The 25,071-nt window shown below is 51.2% G+C and overlaps 1 protein-coding gene across 1 annotated transcript; it reads left to right on the plus strand.

Moving 5' to 3' along the window:
* The first annotated feature begins 15,981 nt into the window (after nucleotides 1-15,981).
* LOC138356814 (uncharacterized PE-PGRS family protein PE_PGRS54-like) lies at nucleotides 15,982-23,357 on the plus strand. The gene is made up of 3 exons (XM_069313143.1): nucleotides 15,982-16,101; nucleotides 16,371-17,925; nucleotides 23,071-23,357. Exons 1-3 carry the CDS (start codon nucleotides 15,982-15,984, stop codon nucleotides 23,355-23,357), a joined length of 1,962 nt encoding a protein of 653 aa, XP_069169244.1.
* The last annotated feature ends 1,714 nt before the right edge of the window (nucleotides 23,358-25,071 follow it).

The following is a 25,071-nucleotide window of genomic DNA, read 5'->3' on the forward strand; positions in this document are numbered from 1 at the left end:
AAATAAGACAGCATGCAGGTATGGTTCTGGCACTCTGGCGCCGGAGAGTGACTGTGGCTCTTGAGTGCCGCCTGCGCCAGGGCTCAGTATCCCCCTTTGTTCAAGTAAGTTTACTGAGGAAAGGAATTACATCTCAAAAGGATAGAATAGCTTAGGCTATTTCATCTTCTTTAATCCCCTTTGGGAATCGAACCCGGATGTGTGAGAATTTACTGTGGGAAAGGCTACCGGTGAGTTATTTGATTATTATTTTAAGAAATTGGATTTATTACTTCTAAGTGGATTGTATTTTATAATTTATTGTTACCAGTAAAATAACATTCTCACAATTTTTTGGGGGGTTTCATATTTTAATCTTACTGTAATTAATCGGTAGCTATCTTGAGGTTATCTTGAGATGATTTCGGGGCTTTTAGTGTCCCCGCGGCCCGGTCCTCGACCAGGCCTCCACCCCCAGGAAGCAGCCCGTGACAGCTGACTAACACCCAGGTACCTATTTTACTGCTAGGTAGCAGGGGCATAGGGTGAAAGAAACTGTGCCCATTGTTTCTCGCCGGCACCTGGGATCGAACCCGGGACCACAGGATCACAAGTCCAGCGTGCTGACCGCTTGGCCGACCGGCTCCCTGAGTTATAGATCCTTGAGTTATAGATCACACTAGTATATAAACAGTTATATGGCCTCAGCTGTGTCAGTAGTGATAACTGGTGATCACACCTGAGGGACCCTTAGACACATGACCTCTTGTGTTTAATGGCGTCTGGTCATTCCTGGGGCCAGATTCACGAAAGCACTTACGAACCTGTACATCTTTTCTCAATTTTTGGCGGCTTTGTTTACAATTATTAAACAGTTAATGAGCTCCGAAGCACCAGGAGGCTGTTTATAACAATAACAACAGTTGATTGGTAAGTTTTCATGCTTGTAAACTGTTTAATAAATATAACCAAAGCCGTCAAAGATTGAGGAAAGATGTACACGTTCGTAAGTTCTTGCGTAAGTACTTTCGTGAATCTGGCCCCTGGTGTCCAGCTCTCTATATATCATGTGGTCACAATTACCTGAAGATACCATTCACTGTAATGTGATGACTACATGTATGTACAGGTGTTACACATGAACTTAAATTGTTATATTAATGAGGCTAACCCATTGTAGTTTTCATGCCTTGTAACTATTAATCCTACTTATAGAATAAATAGTCAAATAATCTTAACTAATAGACTTAACCGAAATGGCAACTTCCCTTAGTTCTTGAAGTACGTAGTCTCGCCAGTGGCTAATTGGAGTCACACTGCTTCCTAGCACAGTTTGACATTTTGAGATGTATAACATTAGAAGCTATTGACAGTCATCTTCAAATTCTCAAACCGACTCAATCCTATGCCTTTACTGATGGTTCTGTGCAGTTAAGCACTGGTAGAACAGGTTGTGCATGTGCAGTATATAAAGGGAATGAAATGCTCATGTCTAGTACACAGAGATTGAACAACTGGGCAAGCACGACACAAACCGAGCTATTGGGCTAAACTATTGAGCTAAACCTATCTAGCCACTGAATACCTTAAGCTCAATGGTGGTAGAGTTATTTTCTGTGACTCTAAAAATGCTCTGCAGTCCTTAAATAACCCATCACAATGTATGTTGGAAGTTGCTTGTAATATTTAATGCAATGTAATTTTTGCCAATGATAATAACTCTTGTATAAAATTTGTGTTGATCACATCCTATGTTGGAGTTGAAAAACATGACTTTGTAGATCAATTGGCCAATGAGGCTTGCAGGAAAGAAAACATTGATTATGACTTTGGACTATCTAATGCAGTTATTAGAAACATACTAATTAAAGAAATTAATTCAGATTTAGAAGAACTAAGAAATGCCCAGAGACCTGAAAGCTGCAGTATTAAAAGTTATGACAAGTTTTGTAATAATAGGTACTTGTATGGTCAGCACAGTAACCGGACCAGGCAATGTGATGTAGTCATTGCGCGAATTCGCCTTGGCTATAGACACATCTGGCAGGTTAGTGAGGCTGAGCCACTACCAGAATATTCAGATTGTAAACTCTGTGATGAACCTTTAATGCATTCACTAGAACACTATATTGATGAATGTGAAACCGTAAAGGACTTTAGACCTCCTGGCCTATTGTACCACCAACTGTGTAACTATTTTATTGACTCAGGTGTTCTGGACGACATCCTAACAATGTATCCAAAATTTGCTCGTCCATTTTAAAGAATGAAGAACAATTTTAATTTATATTACTTCTAAGCTGCATCACTTATGAACCATCCCTGCCCTTGTGTGGCAGTGCACAATAGAAAGTTGTTTTCACATATCCATACATTAAACCAGGCCATGATTGTAACCATGATATATATGTACTTCCGCCTACAGTTTAGACCTATTGTCTTATGTATGACCCTCTGTCCTGCGTGACAGTCAATACCAGCATTATCCTCACGTTAATAAAACTTAATCGAAATCCTCAGATTAGGCAAAATTGTAATTAATTTTGTCAATAATAATAATTTCTAGGACACGTTGGAAGTAAATTGGAGTTGTGGGAGGTCCGCTGTCGACGGTATTTCACCACCACGTGGGCTCCTCATTGTTTACAAACACTGCCTCCACGTGACTGCCTCAGTGTTGTGGTGGGCGCTCTGGCCCCTCCCTCCACCTCTGGGAGGAGGCCTCTCCGCAATATTTATTAAGTTTATTGTCTTAGATACATAATTGAGATGTGATTATATAATATAATTAGATATAGTAGTTAAAGATTATTGGTAGAACTTGCAGTACTAATTGATTCCTGGTAACATATTTGCATTATCCATCATCGGAAGTGAATTGAAATTCCAATTGTATTATAATTAAGATATTCTTCTCGAAGCTTCTAGATTCTTGAGAAATCATGCACCAGATCCCCTAGGCGCCTATGGGCCCTTATAGCGTATATAACGCCCTACGTGACTATAGGGTCATGTAGGATACTATATAATGAATGTAATGTGATATAGTGGGTAACATTTCCCACAATTACGCAGATTAATTAATTTATGATCAGATGAGCATTTCCTGGCAGGCATCCTTAGATGGTCTGAGATGGAATTTCATCCCAGTCTAATTGGCACCTTCAACCCCCCCCCCTGCTAATATCCGATTCCTTATTGTTACTGGGTTAATGAGGCCCAGCCGCTCCTGCACTTACCACTGTTGGGGCAGGGGTTTCTGCTTTGTTAATGACCTAATTTTGAGGCTCTGCTTAGTTAATGACCTAATTATGAGGTTCTGCTTAGTTAATGACCTAATTATGAGGTTCTGCTTAGTTAATGACCTAATTATGAGGTTCTGCTTAGTTAATGACCTAATTATGAGGTTCTGCTTAGTTAATGACCTAATTTTGACGCTCTGCTTAGTTAATGACCTAATTATGAGGTTCTGCTTAGTTAATGACCTAATTATGAGGTTCTGCTTAGTTAATGACCTAATTATGAGGTTCTGCTTAGTTAATGACCTAATTTTGACGGTCTGCTTAGTTCATGACCTAGTTTTGACGCTGCTTAGTTAATGACCTAATTATGAGGTTCTGCTTAGTTAATGACCTAATTTTGACGCTCTGCTTAGTTAATGACCTAATTTTGACGCTGCTTAGTTAATGACCTAATTATGAGGTTCTGCTTAGTTAATGACCTAATTTTGACGCTCTGCTTAGTTAATGACCTAATTTTGACGCTCTGCTTAGTTAATGACCTAATTTTGACGCTGCTTAGTTAATGACCTAATTATGAGGTTCTGCTTAGTTAATGACCTAATTTTGAGGTTCTATTTATTTCACTGAGGGCTGGCCTTACTGGATGCCTCGCTCAGTTCCCAGCGTGCCTCTGGACTTGGTCGTCACGTAGCACCAACATCTCATTCGTTTTGCCAATTCAAATTCCATCACACGCTCTTGGCCGTCCAAGCTCGCGGCGGCGTGGCAGAGGCTTCTTGCGTGGTGACATTTGGTCCGTATCAACGGTCTAGGCTTCCTTACCTGCGGTGCCTGTAGCCCGTGTAAGAGTGCCTGTAGCCCGTGTAAGAGTGCCTGTAGCCCGTGTAAGAGTGCCTGTAGCCCGCGTAAGAGTGCCTGTAGCCCGTGTAAGAGTGCCTGTAGCCCGTGTAAGAGTGCCTGTAGCCCGTGTAAGAGTGCCTGTAGCCCGTGTAAGAGTGCCTGTAGCCCGTGTAAGAGTGCCTGTAGCTCGTGTAAGAGTGCCTGTAGCCCGTGTAAGAGTGCCTGTAGCCCGTGTAAGAGTGCCTGTAGCCCGCGTAAGAGTGCCTGTAGCCCGCGTAAGAGTGCCTGTAGCCCGCGTAAGAGTGCCTGTAGCCCGTGTAAGAGTCCCTGTAGCCCGTGTAAGAGTGCCTGTAGCCCGTGTAAGAGTGCCTGTAGCCCGCGTAAGAGTGCCTGTAGCCCGTGTAAGAGTCCCTGTAGCCCGTGTAAGAGTGCCTGTAGCCCGTGTAAAAGTGCCTGTAGCCCGTGTAAGAGTGCCCGTAGCCCGTGTAAGAGTGCCTGTAGCCCGTGTAAGAGTGCCCGTAGCCCGTGTAAGAGTGCCCGTAGCCCGTGTAAGAGTGCCCGTAGCCCGTGTAAGAGTGCCCGTAGCCCGTGTAAGAGTGCCCGTAGCCCGTGTAAGAGTGCCCGTAGCCCCCGTAAGAGTGCCTGTAGCCCGTGTAAGAGTGCCTGTAGCCCGTGTAAGAGTGCCCGTAGCCCGTGTAAGAGTGCCTGTAGCCCCCGTAAGAGTGCCTGTAGCCCGTGTAAGAGTGCCTGTAGCCCCCGTAAGAGTGCCCGTAGCCCGCGTAAGAGTGCCCGTAGCCCGTGTAAGAGTGCCCGTAGCCCGCGTAAGAGTGCCCGTAGCCCGTGTAAGAGTGCCCGTAGCCCGTGTAAGAGTGCCCGTAGCCCGCGTAAGAGTGCCCGTAGCCCCCATAAGAGTGCCTGTAGCCCGTGTAAGAGTGCCTGTAGCCCCCGTAAGAGTGCCCGTAGCCCGCGTAAGAGTGCCCGTAGCCCCCATAAGAGTGCCTGTAGCCCCCATAAGAGTGCCTGTAGCCCCCGTAAGAGTGCCTAACTTTAACACGTCTTAAAGGTCAGAGGTAAACGACAGGGTGGTAATTCAACCTGTCATCCCACCTGTCATTAACGGAGTCAACCACTCCGTTAACAAATGCGACGTATTAGAAAAAAATGAAAGCACCGAAATGTTGACGTTTTGTGTGTTTCGGTCTCAGTAGGTTAGGCGGGTTGCTTGGGTTCGTAACATTTCTGGTTAGGCTAAACAGTGGCATTTTTTACGGAGTGGTAAAACGAGAAATGGGATGAAGGGTTGGCGCCAAATAGCATCGAGGAAACCGGTTTCCAGTGGACCAAATATCAAAGAGCAACGCCAGTTTAACGCTGAAGCAGCGTCAAGCACCGTTGATTTGCCGTTGATTTACCGTCGATTTAAGGTCGAATTAACGTTGATTTAACGTCGATTTATCGTCTTGCCGTTGATTTATCGTTGATTTATCGTCGATTTATCGTCGATTTATCGTTGATTTATCGTTGATTTATCGTCGATTTATCGTCGATTTATCGTTGATTTATCGTCGATTTATCGTTGATTTATCGTTGATTTATCGTTGATTTATCGTTGATTTATCGTTGATTTATCGTCGATTTATCGTCGATTTATCGTCGATTTATCGTTGATTTATCGTTGATTTATCGTTGATTTATCGTTGATTTATCGTAGATTTATCGTAGATTTATCGTAGATTTATCGTTGATTTATTGTCGATTTATCGTTGAACCAACGTCACTCTTAAATATGGTGTCGACTGGAAAGGTCGTCAGAGGTGACCCCGGGTCCTGAAGGTCACCGGGTCAGAGGTGCTTAGTGAAGGCCTGCTCCACCAGGGTCTCGTAGTACAGTGGGCTTCGTTCTTCACTCGCATTTGGAGATTCCGGGTTTCATTTCCAGGCGGCACATTTCGCCTAACGCCTCTGTTCACCTAGTAGTTAATATGTACCCTGAACTTAGGCAACTGCTGTGGAGTATAATTCTTGGCAGGGTCGGTAGTTTGACCCGTTGGGGGGGGGGGGGGGAGGAGAGGGGTCTGGATACAAGCCTAAAGTATATATTTGTGTTACAGTGAGGTTACAGTGACTGAGATACAGTCACGTGTTTCACCACCGTGCGGATCTTATCTTGATATTATCTAGAGATAATTTCGGGGCTTAGTGTCCCCGCGGCCCGGTCCTCGACCAGGCCTCCACCCCCAGAAAGCAGCCCGTGACAGCTGACCAACTCCCAGGTTCCTATTTACTGCTAGGTAACAGGGAACGTCAGGGTGAAAGAAACTCTGCCCATTGTTTCTCGCCGGCGCCCGGGATCGAACCCGGGACCACAGGATCACGTGTACAGTGTTTTGTCCGCTCAGCCACCGGCTCCGAAACACCGGATAGTGAAACAAGCGGACTGCCTCGTTCCTTGTAGTGAAGAGATAATGATAAGAACCATCGCTTATCTGCTCGTACGTATAAGATAATCAAGAGTCACAGTTCTGTCTGCTAATTTAAAGAGTTTATTCTCTGTGGTTTGGTTATCTTGAGGTTATCTTGAGATGATTTCGGGGCTTTAGTGTCCCCGCGGCCCGGTCCTCGACCAGGCCTCCACCCCCAGGAAGCAGCCCGTGACAGCTGACTAACTCCCAGGTACCTATTTACTGCTAGGTAACAGGGGCATTCAGGGTGAAAGAAACTCTGCCCATTTGTTTCTGCCTCGTGCGGGAATCGAACCCGCGCCACAGAATTACGAGTCCTGCGCGCTATCCACCAGGCTACGAGGCCCCTTGGTTCTTGGTTCCTCGGGCGTAGGGATTACTGGGGAGTTGCGCACAGTGTTATAAGCCTTCAAAATGGGTCGTGACACCCTCTTCATGTGCACCTGTTCACCCAGCAGTAAATAGGTACCTGGGAGTTAGACAGCTGCCACGGGCTGCTTCCTGTGTGTGTGTTAGAGCGAAATATATGTAGTAGATATAATAGATCAAAAATAAATTGGTAAGGAAGGCGGGGTCCAAGAGCTAATAGCTCGATTCTGTAGATACACATATTAAATATACTCCCACACACATAAGCCCTCCCACTCGCATACAAACACCCGCCCCCCCCCCAACACACACATAAGCCCTCCCACTCGCATACAAACACCCGCCCCCCCCCCCAATACACACATAAGCCCTCCCCCCACGCATACAAACACCCGCCCCCCCCCCCAATACACACATAAGCCCTCCCCCCACGCATACAAACACCCGCCCCCCCCCCAACACACACACAAAAAATTAATACTAGAACACACACACATACAAACATATCTTCCACAAACAAGAACACCACCCTCCCAACACGCAGACAATCACACCGCACGCACAAACAAGCAGTGACCAGCCGTCACACATGAGAGAGCAGGAGCAGCTTAGCCACACACACACACACACACACACACCCCCACACACACACACACACACACACACACACACACACACACACACACACACACACACCCACACACACCCACACACACACACACACACACACACACACACACACACACACACACACCCCCCCCCACACACACACACACACACACACACACACACACACACACACACACACATACACCCACTTGGGGCCAGCAAGCTGGACACTCCGTCTGCTCCCATAACTCTCACTCTTTCCCACTTTCTCCAAGTTTGGTTCACTTGTATTTCTTTCTCATCCAGCTTCTCTGTCCCTCACCCCCCTCACCCTCCCCCTCCCCCTCACCCTCACCCTCCCACTCACCCTCACCCTCCCCCTCACCCCCCCCCCTCCCTCCCTCCCACAATAAAGGCACAGACTTCTAAGTAGTATTTAAGCCTCCTTTGGTACTCTAACGTACAAAATGAGACGTGTTAGTTCAGAGGAGTTGGTAGGGGCCACGACGAGGCCCCTTCCCCCCCCCCCCCAACACACCCACGTGTGTGTGTGTATGTGTGTGTGTGTGTACTCACCTAGTTGTGTTTGCGGGGGTTGAGCTCTGGCTCTTTGGTCCCGCCTCAACCGTCAATCAACAGGTGTACAGATTCCTGAGCCTATCGGGCTCTGTCATATCTACACTTGAAACTGTGTATGGAGTAAGCCTCCACCACATCTCTTCCTAATGCATTCCATTTGTCAACCACTCTGACACTAAAAAAGTTCTTTCTAATATCTCTGTGGCTCATTTGGGCACTCAGTTTCCACCTGTGTCCCCTTGTACGTGTTCCCCTTGTGTTAATAGACTGTCTTTATCTACCCTATCAATTCCCTTCAGAATCTTGAATGTGGTGATCATGTCCCCCCTAACTCTTCTGTCTTCCAGCGAAGTGAGGTTTAATTCCCGTAGTCTCTCCTCGTAGCTCATACCTCTCAGCTCGGGTACTAGTCTGGTGGCAAACCTTTGAACCTTTTCCAGTTTAGTCTTATCCTTGACTAGATATGGACTCCATGCTGGGGCTGCATACTCCAGGATTGGTCTGACATATGTGGTATACAAAGTTCTGAATGATTCTTTACACAAGTTTCTGAATGCCGTTCGTATGTTGGCCAGCCTGGCATATGCCGCTGATGTTATCCGCTTGATATGTGCTGCAGGAGACAGGTCTGGCGTGATATCAACCCCCAGGTCTTTCTCTCTCTCTGACTCTTAAAGTATTTCATCTCCCAAATGATACCTTGTATCTGGTCTACTGCTCCCTACACCTATCTTCATTACATTACATTTGGTTGGGTTAAACTCTAACAACCATTTGTTCGACCATTCCTTCAGCTTGTCTAGGTCTTCTTGAAGCCTCAAACAGTCCTCTTCTGTTTTAATCCTTCTCATAATTTTAGCATCGTCTGCAAACATTGAGAGAAATGAATCGATACCCTCCGGGAGATCATTTACATATATCAGAAACAAGATAGGGCCGAGTACAGAGCCCTGTGGGACTCCACTGGTGACTTCACGCCAATCGGAGGTCTAACCCCTCACCGTAACTCTCTGCTTCCTATTGCTTAGATACTCCCTTATGCACTGGAGCACCTTACCAGCTACACCTGCCTGTCTCTCCAGCTTATGTACCAGCCTCTTATGCAGTACTGTGTCAAAGGCTTTCCGACAATCCAAGAAAATGCAGTCCGCCCAGCCCTCTCTTTCTTGCTTAATCTTTGTCACCTGATCGTAGAATTCTATCAAGCCTGTAAGGCAAGATTTATCCTCCCTGAACCCATGTTGGCGATTTGTCACGAAGTCTCTTCTCTCCAGATGTGTTACCAGGTTTTTTCTCACGATCTTCTCCATCACCTTGCATGGTATACAAGTCAAGGACACTGGCCCTGTAGTTCAGTGCCTCTTGCCTGTCGCCCTTTTTGTATATTGGGACCATGTATATTGTGTGTGTGTGTGAAAATTTGATAGTAGTAGTAGTTAGTAACAGTTGAGAGGCGGGACCAGAGAGCCAAAGCTCAACCCCCGCAACAGAGGGTGAACAACTAGATGAATACACGTATGACTCTGGTCTTAATAACCAAGTTGGCCAATATTCTGCTAGGCTGTGAGGGAGGGGGGGGGGAGTGTGGTGGTGACCGAGGACAGTCGTCAGTGAGGGGGAGAATGGCGTGGTTACACGGTTAATCATATTACATCCTGGTGACTAATTAGTGCAGGGTGGATAGGGGCAGAGAGGGAAGAAACAGGGGTCTAATTACCCCCTGCACGACCATTTGGGTGGACGCCTCGCTGCCAGGCGTGCGACCAACCCACCACCACACCACCAACTATAGTCTTTGTCTAGCGGTTGAGACAAGTACAATACGAACACATCGCTTGTACAACATATATATACTAAACAAATTTGACAAATATGTATATTAGGCTACAAATTTTGGCGCTAATCTGGCACACACTGAGGAAATTTGGCGGGAAATTAATTGGTTGACGCGGGCAGTGAGTTGTGTTGTTGTTTGGGTGAGGTGTGAGGGTGGACCTGGTCCATGACTGGTGGCCAGCACCGGGCCAGCAGGCGGTGGACCAGTGTGTAGTGAGGTGTGAGGGTGGACCTGGTCCATGACTGGTGGCCAGCACCGGGCCAGCAGGTGGTGGACCAGTGTGTAGTGAGGTGTGAGGGTGGACCTGGTCCATGACTGGTGGCCAGCACCGGGCCAGCAGGTGGTGGACCAGCGTGTAGTGAGGTGTGAGGGTGGACCTGGTCCATGACTGGTGGCCAGCACCGGGCCAGCAGGTGGTGGACCAGCGTGTAGTGAGGTGTGAGGGTGGACCTGGTCCATGACTGGTGGCCAGCACCGGGCCAGCAGGTGGTGGACCAGTGTGTTGTGAGGTGTGAGGGTGGACCTGGTCCATGACTGGTGGCCAACACCGGACCAGCAGGTGGTGGACCAGTGTGTTGTGAGGTGTGAGGGTGGACCTGGTCCATGACTGGTGGCCAGCACCGGGCCAGCAGGTGGTGGACCAGTGTGTTGTGAGGTGTGAGGGTGGACCTGGTCCATGACTGGTGGCCAGCACCGGGCCAGCAGGCGGTGGACCAGTGTGTAGTGAGGTGTGAGGGTGGACCTGGTCCATGACTGGTGGCCAGCACCGGGCCAGCAGGTGGTGGACCAGTGTGCGGTTGTCTCCTCACTAACCATCACTAACCTCGTCATCACCATCGTCAACACAGAGGTGATGGGAAACACCATCACCACCACTATCATTATCACCACTATCACCCTCCACAATACCACCACAACCACCACCACAACCACCACAACCACAACCACCACCACAACCACAACCACAACCACCACCACCACCACCACCACCACAACCACCACAACCACCACCAACCACCACAACCACCACCACCACCACCACAACCACCACCACAACCACCACCACAACCACCACCACCACAACCACCACCACAACCACCACCACAACCACCACCACCACCACCACCACCACCACCACCACAACCACCACCTACAACCACCACAACCACAACAACCACCACAACCACCACCACCACAACCACCACCACCACAACCACCACCACAACCACCACCTACAACCACCACCACAACCACCACAACCACCACTCCACCATACCTTTACAGTACTCTCCCGCGTATTATTTTTGGCCCGGGCAAAGTGACCCCAAATGCATATTGAAGGTAATGCGAGTAATTACTAAATAGTGCAGGTGTGGTGGAGGGTTGGTGTGGTGAGGTTAGTGCAGGTGTGGCGGAGGGTTGGTGTGGTGAGGTTAGTGCAGGTGTGGCGGAGGGTTGGTGTGGTAAGGTTAGGGCAGGTGTGGTGGAGGGTTGGTGTGGGGAGCTTAGGGCAGGTGTGGTGGAGGGTTGGGGTGGGGAGGTTAGGGCAGGTGTGGTGGAGGGTTGGTGTGGGGAGGTTAGGGCAGGTGTGGCGGAGGGTTGTGGTGGGGAGGTTAGGGCAGGTGTGGTGGAGGGTTGGTGTGGAGAGGTTAGGGCAGGTGTAGCGGAGGGTTGGGGTGGGGAGGTTAGGGCAGATGTGGAGGGGGGTTGTGGTGGGGAGGTTAGGGCAGGTGTGGCGGATGGTTGGGGTGGGAAGGTTAGGGCAGGTGTGGAGGGGGGTTGTGGTGGGGAGGTTAGGGCAGGTGTGGTGGAGGGTTGGTGTGGTGAGGTTAGGGCAGGTGTGGAGGAGGGTTGGGGTGGGGAGGTTAGGGCAGGTGTGGAGGAGGGTTGGGGTGGGGAGGTTAGGGCAGGTGTGGTGGAGGGTTGGTGTGGAGAGGTTAGGGCAGGTGTAGCGGAGGGTTGGGGTGGGGAGGTTAGGGCAGGTGTAGCGGAGGGTTGGGGTGGGGAGGTTAGGGCAGGTGTGGAGGGGGATTGTGGTTGTGAGGTTAGTACAGGTGTGGAGGATGGTTGGTGTGGGGAGGTTAGTGCAGGTGTGGCGGATGGTTGTGGTTGTGAGGTTAGTACAGGTGTGGAGGATGGTTGGTATGGGGAGGTTAGTGCAGGTGTGGCGGATGGTTGTGGTGGTGAGGTTAGTGCAGGTGTGGAGGATGGTTGGGGTGGGGAGGTTAGTGCAGGTGTGGCGGATGGTTGTGGTTGTGAGGTTAGTACAGGTGTGGAGGATGGTTGGTGTGGGGAGGTTAGTGCAGGTGTGGCGGATGGTTGTGGTTGTGAGGTTAGTACAGGTGTGGAGGATGGTTGGTGTGGGGAGGTTAGTGCAGGTGTAGAGGATGGTTGGTGAAGATGAACCACAAGACCACCACAACCCTACACAAGAATCAACCATATCTGTAAACACAAGCGAAACCTGTAGATCTTTCCTTAATCATGGCGGCTGTGTTTACACTTATTGCCCTTAGTATACGAGCTTCAAACCTTCACAACCCAAGTGTATTATTATTACAAGTAACTTCGTAGTGCTTCCGAGCTCGTAAACTGTTTAATAAATGTTAACATAGTTATCATAGTTGAAGAAAGATGTACTGGTTTCGTATGTGGTTGTGTAAATGCCTATTGACTTGCCGCCGTGAGCGTCAATGCTTCACAAACAACCTGTCCTCCTACAACGAACGTCGCTTTTCGATCGTATGCGTTACATAAGACCAAAAATTGGCGTACTAGAAAATGGCAGCGGCTGGTGAAAGTGACGTACTGTCCCGTTTTCTGTTTTGGGTCCTCTGGTAGGTTAGGAGAGACCACTTTAAATTTCCCGTTTTCTTGACGTTGGGAGACCTTAGGAGGACGAACTGGTTCATAGGACCTCGCTGGGATGAGCAATACCTGCGGCCGTAGCCCACTACGCTATACACCCCTCAGAGCTGAGGCGAGGCTGTCACTCCGAGGCCTCCACAGGACCTTCCTTGTGGTTACCTGGGGACAGATTCACGAAGCAGTTACGCAAGCACTTACGAACGTGTACATCTTTCCCCAATCTTTGACGGCTTTGGTTACATTTATTAAACAGTTTACAAGCATGAAAACTTGCCAATCAACTGTTGTTATTGTTATAAACAGCCTCCTGGTGCTTCGGAGCTCATTAACTGTTTAATAATTGTAAACAAAGCCGCCAAAGATTGAGAAAAGATGTACAGGTTCGTAAGTGCTTGCGTAACTGCTTCGTGAATCTGGCCCCAAATTTTTAAAGTGCCAGTTTCTTTCCCTATATCTCAAGGCACTACACAAAATCCCAAGTTCATTTGAACTTTTTCTCTTGATCTCTGTATTTTGACTTCCTTGTAATATCAGCATATAATAATATTATCTCCGGTATCGACAATAATAACATGTGTAAAATATGGAGAGATTAATTGTTAACCACCTGCATTAAGGGTCATTACACCCTTAACAAGGTGTTCCCGTGGGGTGTACTCACCTAATTGTGCTTGCGGGGGTTGAGCTCTGGCTCTTTGGTCCCGCCTCTCAACTGTCAATCAACTAATGTACAGGTTCCGGAGCCTACTGGGCTCTATCATATCTACACCTGAAGCTGTCTATGTTTACCTCTTCCTAGTAACGTAGGAAATGTAGATGTTTATCTCTCAGAATGTTCCGTAATATGTTTATTGTTTGTGATGTGTGTCTAAATATGTATTAACACGATGTACTGAACGGGGTGAGAATAGCTTGAGCTGCCTCATCCCTTTGTGTGTATTTTACCTCAATAAACCTATTTCAATTTCAATTTTTCCTAGTACACCGAAACACTGGATTAAGTAATCCAAGATTTTCTCAGTAACTCGTACAAGCTTCGGGGATTAATAGAATAGATTAATAGCTGGGGATTAATCCTCCCGTCTGGCATTATTCCCGTGGCTCTCTCTCACCAGTAGAGACAGTCTTCAGGCAAGTCAGTGTTAACCCAGGTGTTTGACTGCAGTCAATTCTCAGACATATTATTGTCTAATGGAGTGGATTACCTTACTATTAAGGTAATGAGGTGTATGAGGATGAATGGTTCTGGTGAGTCATTATTATCTAAGCATCCCAGACGAGGTGTTGCAGTGTGTGTTGTTCTCTCGCAACACATACAATGCAACACACCTGTTCCTCTCGCAACACATACAATGCAACACACCTGTTCCTCTCACAACACACACAATGCAACACACCTGTTCCTCTCACAACACATACAATGCAACACACCTGTTCCTCTCGCAACACATACAATGCAACACACCTGTTCCTCTCACAACACACACTATGCAACACACCTGTTCCTCTCGCAACACATACAATGCAACACACCTGTTCCTCTCACAACACACACAATGCAACACACCTGTTCCTCTCACAACACATACAATGCAACACACCTGTTCCTCTCACAACACACACAATGCAACACACCTGTTCCTCTCACAACACACACAATGCAACACACCTGTTCCTCTCACAACACATACAATGCAACACACCTGTTCCTCTCGCAACACACACAATGCAACACACCTGTTCCTCTCGCAACACATACAATGCAACACACCTGTTCCTCTCACAACACATACAATGCAACACACCTGTTCCTCTCGCAACACATACAATGCAACACACCTGTTCCTCTCGCAACACATACAATGCAACACACCTGTTCCTCTCGCAACACATACAATGCAACACACCTGTTCCTCTCGCAACACATACAATGCAACACACCTGTTCCTCTCGCAACACATACAATGCAACACACCTGTTCCTCTCACAACACATACAATGCAACACACCTGTTCCTCTCACAACACATACAATGCAACACACCTGTTCCTCTCACAACACACACACTGCAACACCTCACTATGACAGCATAGCGCCTTTGCACACCTTGCGTATTCCACATATAAAACCCAAACTACTCCCTATTTTGGGTTAGACTAAGTTAGAATAGGTTGGGTTGGGTTAGGTTAGTTTGGGTTTGGGTTGAGAGAATAGCAATGAGGGAGACATAACTCTCCTCTCAAGACGGGTACAGTCAAGAAATTTGACTGTACCACCACCAACACCACCACCCACCACCACCACTACCACCACCACTACCACCACTACCACCACTACCACCACCACTACCACCACCACTACCACCACTACCACCACTACCACCACCACCACCCACCACTACCACCACCACTACCACCACTACCACCACTACCACCACTACCACCACCACCACTACCACCACCACCACCACCACCATCGCTGACAACACCACCACCACCACCACCACCAACACTACCATCACCACCACCACCACCACTACCATCACCACCACCACCACCACCAACCACCACCACCAACCACCACCATCACCACCACCACAACCAACCACCACCACCAACCACAACCACCAACCACCACCAACCACCAACCACCAACCACCACCACCACCAACCACCAACCACCAACCACCACCACCAACCACCACCACCAACCACCACCACCAACCACCAACCACCACCACCACCAACCACCAACCACCACCACCACCACCAACCAGCAAAGACACGAGAAACTGGTCATAAGTGTACATGAGCGGAGGCGGACCAAGATAGCAGAGTGCTGCCTGGAGGAACAGGCTGTACAGGGAAACAGAGGTAAAACAATGAACAAGTAAAGAGAACTAGGACTAGAGAACAACAGAGAACCATTAAACACAACCCAGAAATACCCTCGAGTCGGAAGAGAAGCTGAGAGGCAATTTAAAAACGACATTGATACTAAATCTGACGCCCAACCCAAGCTGTTCAACAGTAATATAAGGAGGAATCTTATCTTGAGATGATTTCGGGGCTTTAGTGTCCCGGCGGCCCGGTCCTCGACCAGGCCTCCACCCCCAGGAAGCAGCCCGTGACAGCTGACTAACACCCAGGTACCTATTTACTCCTAGGTAACAGGGGCATAGGGGTGAAATCGCCTAATGGAAGACACCATTAAAAGCCCATGTGATCAGTTTGAAGAGCCACAGCCGAATACTCACGGCAAACAACAAGGAATCAGGTCTTTACATAAAAGGCAGCATGGTGAACAGATGTGCAAGGTGAAAGACCGCAGGTAACACAGTCACTAGCAAGTATTGTGAAAATTGTTGCACAAAGTAATCAACTTGTGGACAATTTAATATCTGGAGAAAGTAATCTTGATAGCATAAGACAACAAGGATTTATAAGGGAATGTCGTGCCTGAAAATCTTGATTAGGTTCCAGGAAAAGATTAATAAATTGAGGGAGAAAAGAAGATTGGGTTGAGTACTTTCCTGGATTGGTAAAATGTATCTCATATTGTTCCTGGAGATAGTATGGTGTACAGGATGGTGAAGCGGGCAGCGGTGTACAGGATGGTGAAGCAGGCAGCGGTGTACAGGATGGTGAAGCAGGCAGCGGTGTACAGGATGGTGAAGCAGGCAGCGGTGTACAGGATGGTGAAGCAGGCAGCGGTGTACAGGATGGTGAAGCAGGCAGCGATGTACAGGATGGTGAAGCAGGCAGCGGTGTACAGGATGGTGAAGCAGGCAGCGGTGTACAGGATGGTGAAGCAGGCAGCGGTGTACAGGATGATGAAGCAGGCAGCGGTGTACAGGATGGTGAAGCAGGCAGCGGTGTACAGGATGGTGAAGCAGGCAGCGGTGTACAGGATGGTGAAGCAGGCAGCGGTGTACAGGATGGTGAAGCAGGCAGCGATGTACAGGATGGTGAAGCAGGCAGCGGTGTACAGGATGGTGAAGCAGGCAGCGGTGTACAGGATGATGAAGCAGGCAGCGGTGTACAGGATGGTGAAGCAGGCAGCGGTGTACAGGATGGTGAAGCAGGCAGCGGTGTACAGGATGGTGAAGCGGGCAGCGGTGTACAGGATGGTGAAGCAGGCAGCGGTGTACAGGATGGTGAAGCAGGCAGCGGTGTACAGGATGGTGAAGCAGGCAGCGGTGTACAAGATGGTGAAGCAGGCAGCGGTGTACAGGATGGTGAAGCAGGCAGCAGTGTACAGGATGATGAAGCAGGCAGCGGTGTACAGGATGGTGAAGCAGGCAGCGGTGTACAGGATGATGAAGCAGGCAGCGGTGTACAGGATGATGAAGCAGGCAGCGGTGTACAGGATGATGAAGCAGGCAGCGGTGTACAGGATGGTGAAGCAGGCAGCGGTGTACAGGATGATGAAGCAGGCAGCGGTGTACAGGATGATGAAGCAGGCAGACGTGTACAGGATGGTGAAGCAGGCAGCGGTGTACAGGATGATGAAGCAGGCAGCGGTGTACAGGATGGTGAAGCAGGCAGCGGTGTACAGGATGATGAAGCAGGCAGCGGTGTACAGGATGATGAAGCAGGCAGCGGTGTACAGGATGAAGCAGCAGGCAGCGGTGTACAGGATGGTGAAGCAGGCAGCGATGTACAGGATGGTGAAGCAGGCAGCGGTGTACAGGATGATGAAGCAGGCAGCGGTGTACAGGATGGAGAAGCAGGCAGCGGTGTACAGGATGGTGAAGCAGGCAGCGGTGTACAAGATGGTGAAGCAGGCAGCGGTGTACAGGATGGTGAAGCAGGCAGCGGTGTACAGGATGGTGAAGCAGGCAGCGATGTACAGGATGGTGAAGCAGGCAGCGGTGTACAGGATGATGAAGCAGGCAGCGGTGTACAGGATGGAGAAGCAGGCAGCGGTGTACAGGATGATGAAGCAGGCAGCGGTGTACAGGATGGAGAAGCAGGCAGCGGTGTACAGGATGGTGAAGCAGGCAGCGGTGTACAAGATGGTGAAGCAGGCAGCGGTGTACAGGATGGTGAAGCAGGCAGCGGTGTACAAGATGGTGAAGCAGGCAGCGGTGTACAGGATGGTGAAGCAGGCAGCGGTGTACAGGATAGTCACAAAGATGGTGATATTGACAGCAACCACCACAACCACAACCAACCATCCACCACAAGCACCCACCACAAGCACCACCTACCACCACCAACCACCACCACCAACTACCACAACCAACCACCACCACAAGCACCACCCACCACCACCAACCACCACCACCAACCACCACCAACCACCACCAACCACCACCACCAACCACCACCACCAACTACGACAACCAACCACCACCACAAGCACCACCTACCACCACCAACCACCACCACCAACTACCACAACCAACCACCACCACAAGCACCACCTACCACCACCAACCACCTACCACCACCAACCACCACCACCAACTACCACAACCAACCACCACCACAACCACCACCTACCACCACCAACCACCACCACAACCAACCACCACCACAACCACCACCTACCACCACCAACCACCACCACAACCAACCACCACCACAACCACCACCTACCACCACCAACCACCACCACAACCAACCACCACCACCACCACCACCACCACCACCTACCACCACCAACCACCACCACCAACCACCACCACCACCACGAACTACCACAACCAACCACCACCACCAACCACCACCACCACCAACCACCTACCACAACCAACCACCACCACCAACCACCACCACCAACTACCACAACCAACCACCACCACCACCACCACCACCACCACAAGCACCACCTACCACCACCAACCACCTACCACAACCAACCACCACCACATCACAATAAGTATCCCAGTGTTCACCACAAGTGTTCACTAATGAACACCACAAGTGTTCACTAATGAACACCACAAGTGTTCATTAGTCAGAGTCTTGGGAGGATGGAACCAGTTCATTGTAAACCCAAAACGAATTTCCAATAAAAGAACGATATTCAGACCCCACCACAAGAACGCCTCGACCCCGGACCCGGCCTAGTGTCCTCCACAGCCCACCACAAGAACGCCTCGACCCCGGACCCGGCCTAGTGTCCTCCACAGCCCACCACAAGAACGCCTCGACCCCGGACCCGGCCTAGTGTCCTCCACAGCCCACCACAAGAACGCCTCGACCCCGGACCCGGCCTAGTGTCCTCCAGACCCCACCACAAGAACGCCTCGACCCCGGACCCGGCCTAGTGTCCTCCAGACCCCACCACAAGAACGCCTCGACCCCGGACCCGGCCTAGTGTCCTCCACACCCCACCACAAGAACGCCTCGACCCCGGACCCGGCCTAGTGTCCTCCACAGCCCACCACAAGAACGCCTCGACCCCGGACCCGGCCTAGTGTCCTCCACAGCCCACCACAAGAACGCCTCGACCCCGGACCCGGCCTAGTGTCCTCCACAGCCCACCACAAGAACGCCTCGACCCCGGACCCGGCCTAGTGTCCTCCACAGCCCACCACAAGAACGCCTCGACCCCGGACCCGGCCTAGTGTCCTCCACAGCCCACCACAAGAACGCCTCGACCCCGGACCCGGCCTAGTGTCCTCCAGACCCCACCACAAGAACGCCTCGACCCCGGACCCGGCCTAGTGTCCTCCAGACCCCACCACAAGAACGCCTCGACCCCGGACCCGGCCTAGTGTCCTCCACACCCCACCACAAGAACGCCTCGACCCCGGACCCGGCCTAGTGTCCTCCAGACCCCACCACAAGAACGCCTCGACCCCGGACCCGGCCTAGTGTCCTCCACAGCCCACCACAAGAACGCCTCGACCCCGGACCCGGCCTAGTGTCCTCCAGACCCCACCACAAGAACGCCTCGACCCCGGACCCGGCCTAGTGTCCTCCAGACCCCACCACAAGAACGCCTCGACCCCGGACCCGGCCTAGTGTCCTCCACACCCCACCACAAGAACGCCTCGACCCCGGACCCGGCCTAGTGTCCTCCAGACCCCACCACAAGAACGCCTCGACCCCGGACCCGGCCTAGTGTCCTCCACAGCCCACCACAAGAACGCCTCGACCCCGGACCCGGCCTAGTGTGCTCCACAGCCCACCACAAGAACGCCTCGACCCCGGACCCGGCCTAGTGTCCTCCACAGCCCACCACAAGAACGCCTCGACCCCGGACCCGGCCTAGTGTCCTCCACAGCCCACCACAAGAACGCCTCGACCCCGGACCCGGCCTAGTGTCCTCCACAGCCCACCACAAGAACGCCTCGACCCCGGACCCGGCCTAGTGTCCTCCACAGCCCACCACAAGAACGCCTCGACCCCGGACCCGGCCTAGTGTCCTCCACAGCCCACCACAAGAACGCCTCGACCCCGGACCCGGCCTAGTGTCCTCCACAGCCCACCACAAGAACGCCTCGACCCCGGACCCGGCCTAGTGTCCTCCACAGCCCACCACAAGAACGCGTCGACCCCGGACCCGGCCTAGTGTCCTCCACAGCCCACCACAAGAACGCCTCGACCCCGGACCCGGCCTAGTGTCCTCCACAGCCCACCACAAGAACGCCTCGACCCCGGACCCGGCCTAGTGTCCTCCACAGCCCACCACAAGAACGCCTCGACCCCGGACCCGGCCTAGTGTCCTCCACAGCCCACCACAAGAACGCCTCGACCCCGGACCCGGCCTAGTGTCCTCCACAGCCCACCACAAGAACGCCTCGACCCCGGACCCGGCCTAGTGTCCTTCACACCCCACCACAAGAACGCCTCGACCCCGGACCCGGCCTAGTGTCCTCCACAGCCCACCACAAGAACGCCTCGACCCCGGACCCGGCCTAGTGTCCTCCACAGCCCACCACAAGAACGCCTCGACCCCGGACCCGGCCTAGTGTCCTCCACAGCCCACCACAAGAACGCCTCGACCCCGGACCCGGCCTAGTGTCCTCCACAGCCCACCACAAGAACGCCTCGACCCCGGACCCGGCCTAGTGTCCTCCACAGCCCACCACAAGAACGCCTCGACCCCGGACCCGGCCTAGTGTCCTCCACAGCCCACCACAAGAACGCCTCGACCCCGGACCCGGCCTAGTGTCCTCCACAGCCCACCACAAGAACGCCTCGACCCCGGACCCGGCCTAGTGTCCTCCACAGCCCACCACAAGAACGCCTCGACCCCGGACCCGGCCTAGTGTCCTCCACAGCCCACCACAAGAACGCCTCGACCCCGGACCCGGCCTAGTGTCCTTCACACCCCACCACAAGAACGCCTCGACCCCGGACCCGGCCTAGTGTCCTCCACAGCCCACCACAAGAACGCCTCGACCCCGGACCCGGCCTAGTGTCCTCCACAGCCCACCACAAGAACGCCTCGACCCCGGACCCGGCCTAGTGTCCTCCACAGCCCACCACAAGAACGCCTCGACCCCGGACCCGGCCTAGTGTCCTCCACAGCCCACCACAAGAACGCCTCGACCCCGGACCCGGCCTAGTGTCCTCCACAGCCCACCACAAGAACGCCTCGACCCCGGACCCGGCCTAGTGTCCTCCACAGCCCACCACAAGAACGCCTCGACCCCGGACCCGGCCTAGTGTCCTCCACAGCCCACCACAAGAACGCCTCGACCCCGGACCCGGCCTAGTGTCCTCCACAGCCCACCACAAGAACGCCTCGACCCCGGACCCGGCCTAGTGTCCTCCACAGCCCACCACAAGAACGCCTCGACCCCGGACCCGGCCTAGTGTCCTCCACAGCCCACCACAAGAACGCGTCGACCCCGGACCCGGCCTAGTGTCCTCCACAGCCCACCACAAGAACGCCTCGACCCCGGACCCGGCCTAGTGTCCTCCACAGCCCACCACAAGAACGCCTCGACCCCGGACCCGGCCTAGTGTCCTCCACAGCCCACCACAAGAACGCCTCGACCCCGGACCCGGCCTAGTGTCCTCCACAGCCCACCACAAGAACGCCTCGACCCCGGACCCGGCCTAGTGTCCTCCACAGCCCACCACAAGAACGTCTCGACCCCGTACCCGGCCTAGTGTCCTCCACAGCCCACCACAAGAACGCCTCGACCCCGGACCCGGCCTAGTGTCCTCCACAGCCCACCACAAGAACGCCTCGACCCCGGACCCGGCCTAGTGTCCTTCACACCCCACCACAAGAACGCCTCGACCCCGGACCCGGCCTAGTGTCCTCCACAGCCCACCACAAGAACGCCTCGACCCCGGACCCGGCCTAGTGTCTTCCACAGCCCACCACAAGAACGCCTCGACCCCGGACCCGGCCTAGTGTCCTCCACAGCCCACCACAAGAACGCCTCGACCCCGGACCCGGCCTAGTGTCCTCCACAGCCCACCACAAGAACGCCTCGGCCCCGGACCCGGCCTAGTGTCCTCCACAGCCCACCACAAGAACGCCTCGACCCCGGACCCGGCCTAGTGTCCTCCACAGCCCACCACAAGAACGCCTCGACCCCGGACCCGGCCTAGTGTCCTCCACAGCCCACCACAAGAACGCCTCGACCCCGGACCCGGCCTAGTGTCCTCCACAGCCCACCACAAGAACGCCTCGCCCCGGACCCGGCCTAGTGTCCTCCACTCCTAACACTCTCCACAGTGACCCCAAGAATGTAAGTCTATGCGAAGTATTGAAGAAACGAAGACCTATAATTTTACCATAATCTGATGAGCATTGTGATAATCACAAAGGCAGTTTCCAACCAATTCAAAATAATTCTCAACCAATTTATTGAATGCAAGAATGTCGGTGAATGTGTTTGTTGCAACCCGTTCTCGCAAATTCGTAAAGTCAATATTGACTTATTAACTACGTGCATAGGTGATATACTAAACATAATAGATACCCTTAAAAAGATTCATAGAAAACACCGACCTTACCTAACCTTGTTAGTATCTTAAGATAAGCATCTTATTGCTTCGTAATTACAATTATTACTTAACCTATACCTATTATAGGTTAGGTAATAATTGTAATTACGAAGCAATAAGATGCTTATCTTAACATACTAAGTAGGTTAGGTAAGGTCGGTGTTTTCTATGAATCTTTTTAAGGGTATCTATTATGTTAAGTATGTCACCTATGCACATATTTAATAAGTCAATATTGACTTATTAAATTTGCGAGAACGGGTTGGTTTGTTGTCGCTCTCCACATTAATCTATCGTCTCCAGTCCGAGTTGATTAGAAAATATAGAAAAATGTGTGAGTGGTATTTACAATCCTCCAGTTACTCCCAAGACCCAGTTACTCCCAAGACCCAGTTACTCCCAAGACCCAGTTACTCCCAAGACCCAGTTACTCCCAAGACCCAGTTACTCCCAAGACCCAGTTACTCCCAAGACCCAGTTACTCCCAAGACCCAGTTACTCCCAAGACCCAGTTACTCCCAAGACCCAGTTACTCCCAAGACCCAGTTACTCCCAAGACCCAGTTACTCCCAAGACCCAGTTACTCCCAAGACCCAGTTACTCCCAAGACCATCCTCAGATACCAACTTTTATGTCCTGTTCATAAACCATTTAATATTATTATTCTATATTCCTGAAGAGTAACTTAAAGAGTCCTCACACACACTTAGTGACGACGTTTCGGTCCAGGACGGACCGAAACGTCGTCATCCCTTCACTTTCTAGTGTGTGGTTTGGTCAACATATTTCAGCCACGTTGTGACTCCTCGCCTGGACTTAGTGACCATCCTACACCCACTAGTATCCGCGCTCTACACTTTGAGTATCTCATGGTCAACTCTGGGGGTTGACTGGTTACAGTGACTCCTGTGCTGTAATTAGGTGTATTTTTTGACCCTATACTAATATTATCACCATCGTCACTATCACTGTTACCACCATCGTTATCTCCACCATTTGAATCATCCTTGTTTACCTTCAGTACCTGTCTATACATAATCACTATCCTCTTTATCATTAATATCCTCATTATCATCACCATCATCACCATCACCCATTCCCAACACTAGTCTTTCGAGAAGTCATCATATAACCACTCTCTCCTAAAACTCATTTATAGAAAAGATTTTTTTATATTGTGAAAAAAGTGAAATTGTGGCAATTATTAGAGGGAATAAAGTTGGCGGGGATGTGATTGGCGTTCTTGCTATAGCTCTTCCACTCTCGCTTGGCTCACGTGGCTTCCGGGTTCCCTTTAATACCTGATTAATACTGGTGTTTATTGGGTGGTGATTGGTGGTGTGGGTTGTCTGATTGGTTGAGGCCTTGTACGGTACGTGGTGATTGGAGGTGTGGGTTGTCTGATTGGTTGAGGTCTTGTACGGTACGTGGTGATTGGTGGTGTGGGTTGTCTGATTGGTTGAGGTCTTGTACGGTACGTGGTGATTGGTGGTGTGGGTTGTCTGATTGGTTGAGGCCTTGTACGGTACGTGGTGATTGGTGGTGTGGGTTGTCTGATTGGTTGAGGTCTTGTACGGTACGTGGTGATTGGTGGTGTGGGTTGTCTGATTGGTTGAGGCCTTGTACGGTACGTGGTGATTGGAGGTGTGGGTTGTCTGATTGGTTGAGGCCTTGTACGGTACGTGGTGATTGGAGGTGTGGGTTGTCTGATTGGTTGAGGCCTTGTACGGTACGTGGTGATTGGTGGTGTGGGTTGTCTGATTGGTTGAGGCCTTGTACGGTACGTGGTGATTGGTGGTGTGGGTTGTCTGATTGGTTGAGGTCTTGTACGGTACGTGGTGATTGGAGGTGTGGGTTGTCTGATTGGTTGAGGCCTTGTACGGTACGTGGTGATTGGTGGTGATGGCTGTATTCGCCTATTTGTGCTCGAGCTCTGACGCTATGGTCCCGCCTCTCAACCATCAATCAACAGGTGTACAGGTTCCTGAGCCTATTGGGCTCTGTCATATCTGCACTTGAAACTGTGTATGGAGTCAGCCTCCACCACATCACTGCCTAATGCATTCCATTTGTCAACCACTCTGATACTAAAAAAGTTCTTTCTAATATCTCTGTGGCTCATTTGGGCACTCAGTTTCCACCTGTGTCCCCTTGTGCGTGTTCCCCTTGTGTTAAATAGCTTGTCTTTTTCTACCCTATCAATTCCTTTGAGAATCTTGTACGTGGCGATCATGTTTACCCCTAACTCTTTTGTCTTCCAGTAAGCCTTCTGCCTTCCCATTCTGTCTGTGTGTGTGTACTCACCTATTTGCACTCACCTATTTGTGCTTGCGGGGGTTGAGCTTTGGCTCTTTGCTCCC

Source organism: Procambarus clarkii, chromosome 74 (genome assembly GCF_040958095.1).
Source record: "Procambarus clarkii isolate CNS0578487 chromosome 74, FALCON_Pclarkii_2.0, whole genome shotgun sequence".
NCBI classification, from domain to species: domain Eukaryota; kingdom Metazoa; phylum Arthropoda; class Malacostraca; order Decapoda; family Cambaridae; genus Procambarus; species Procambarus clarkii.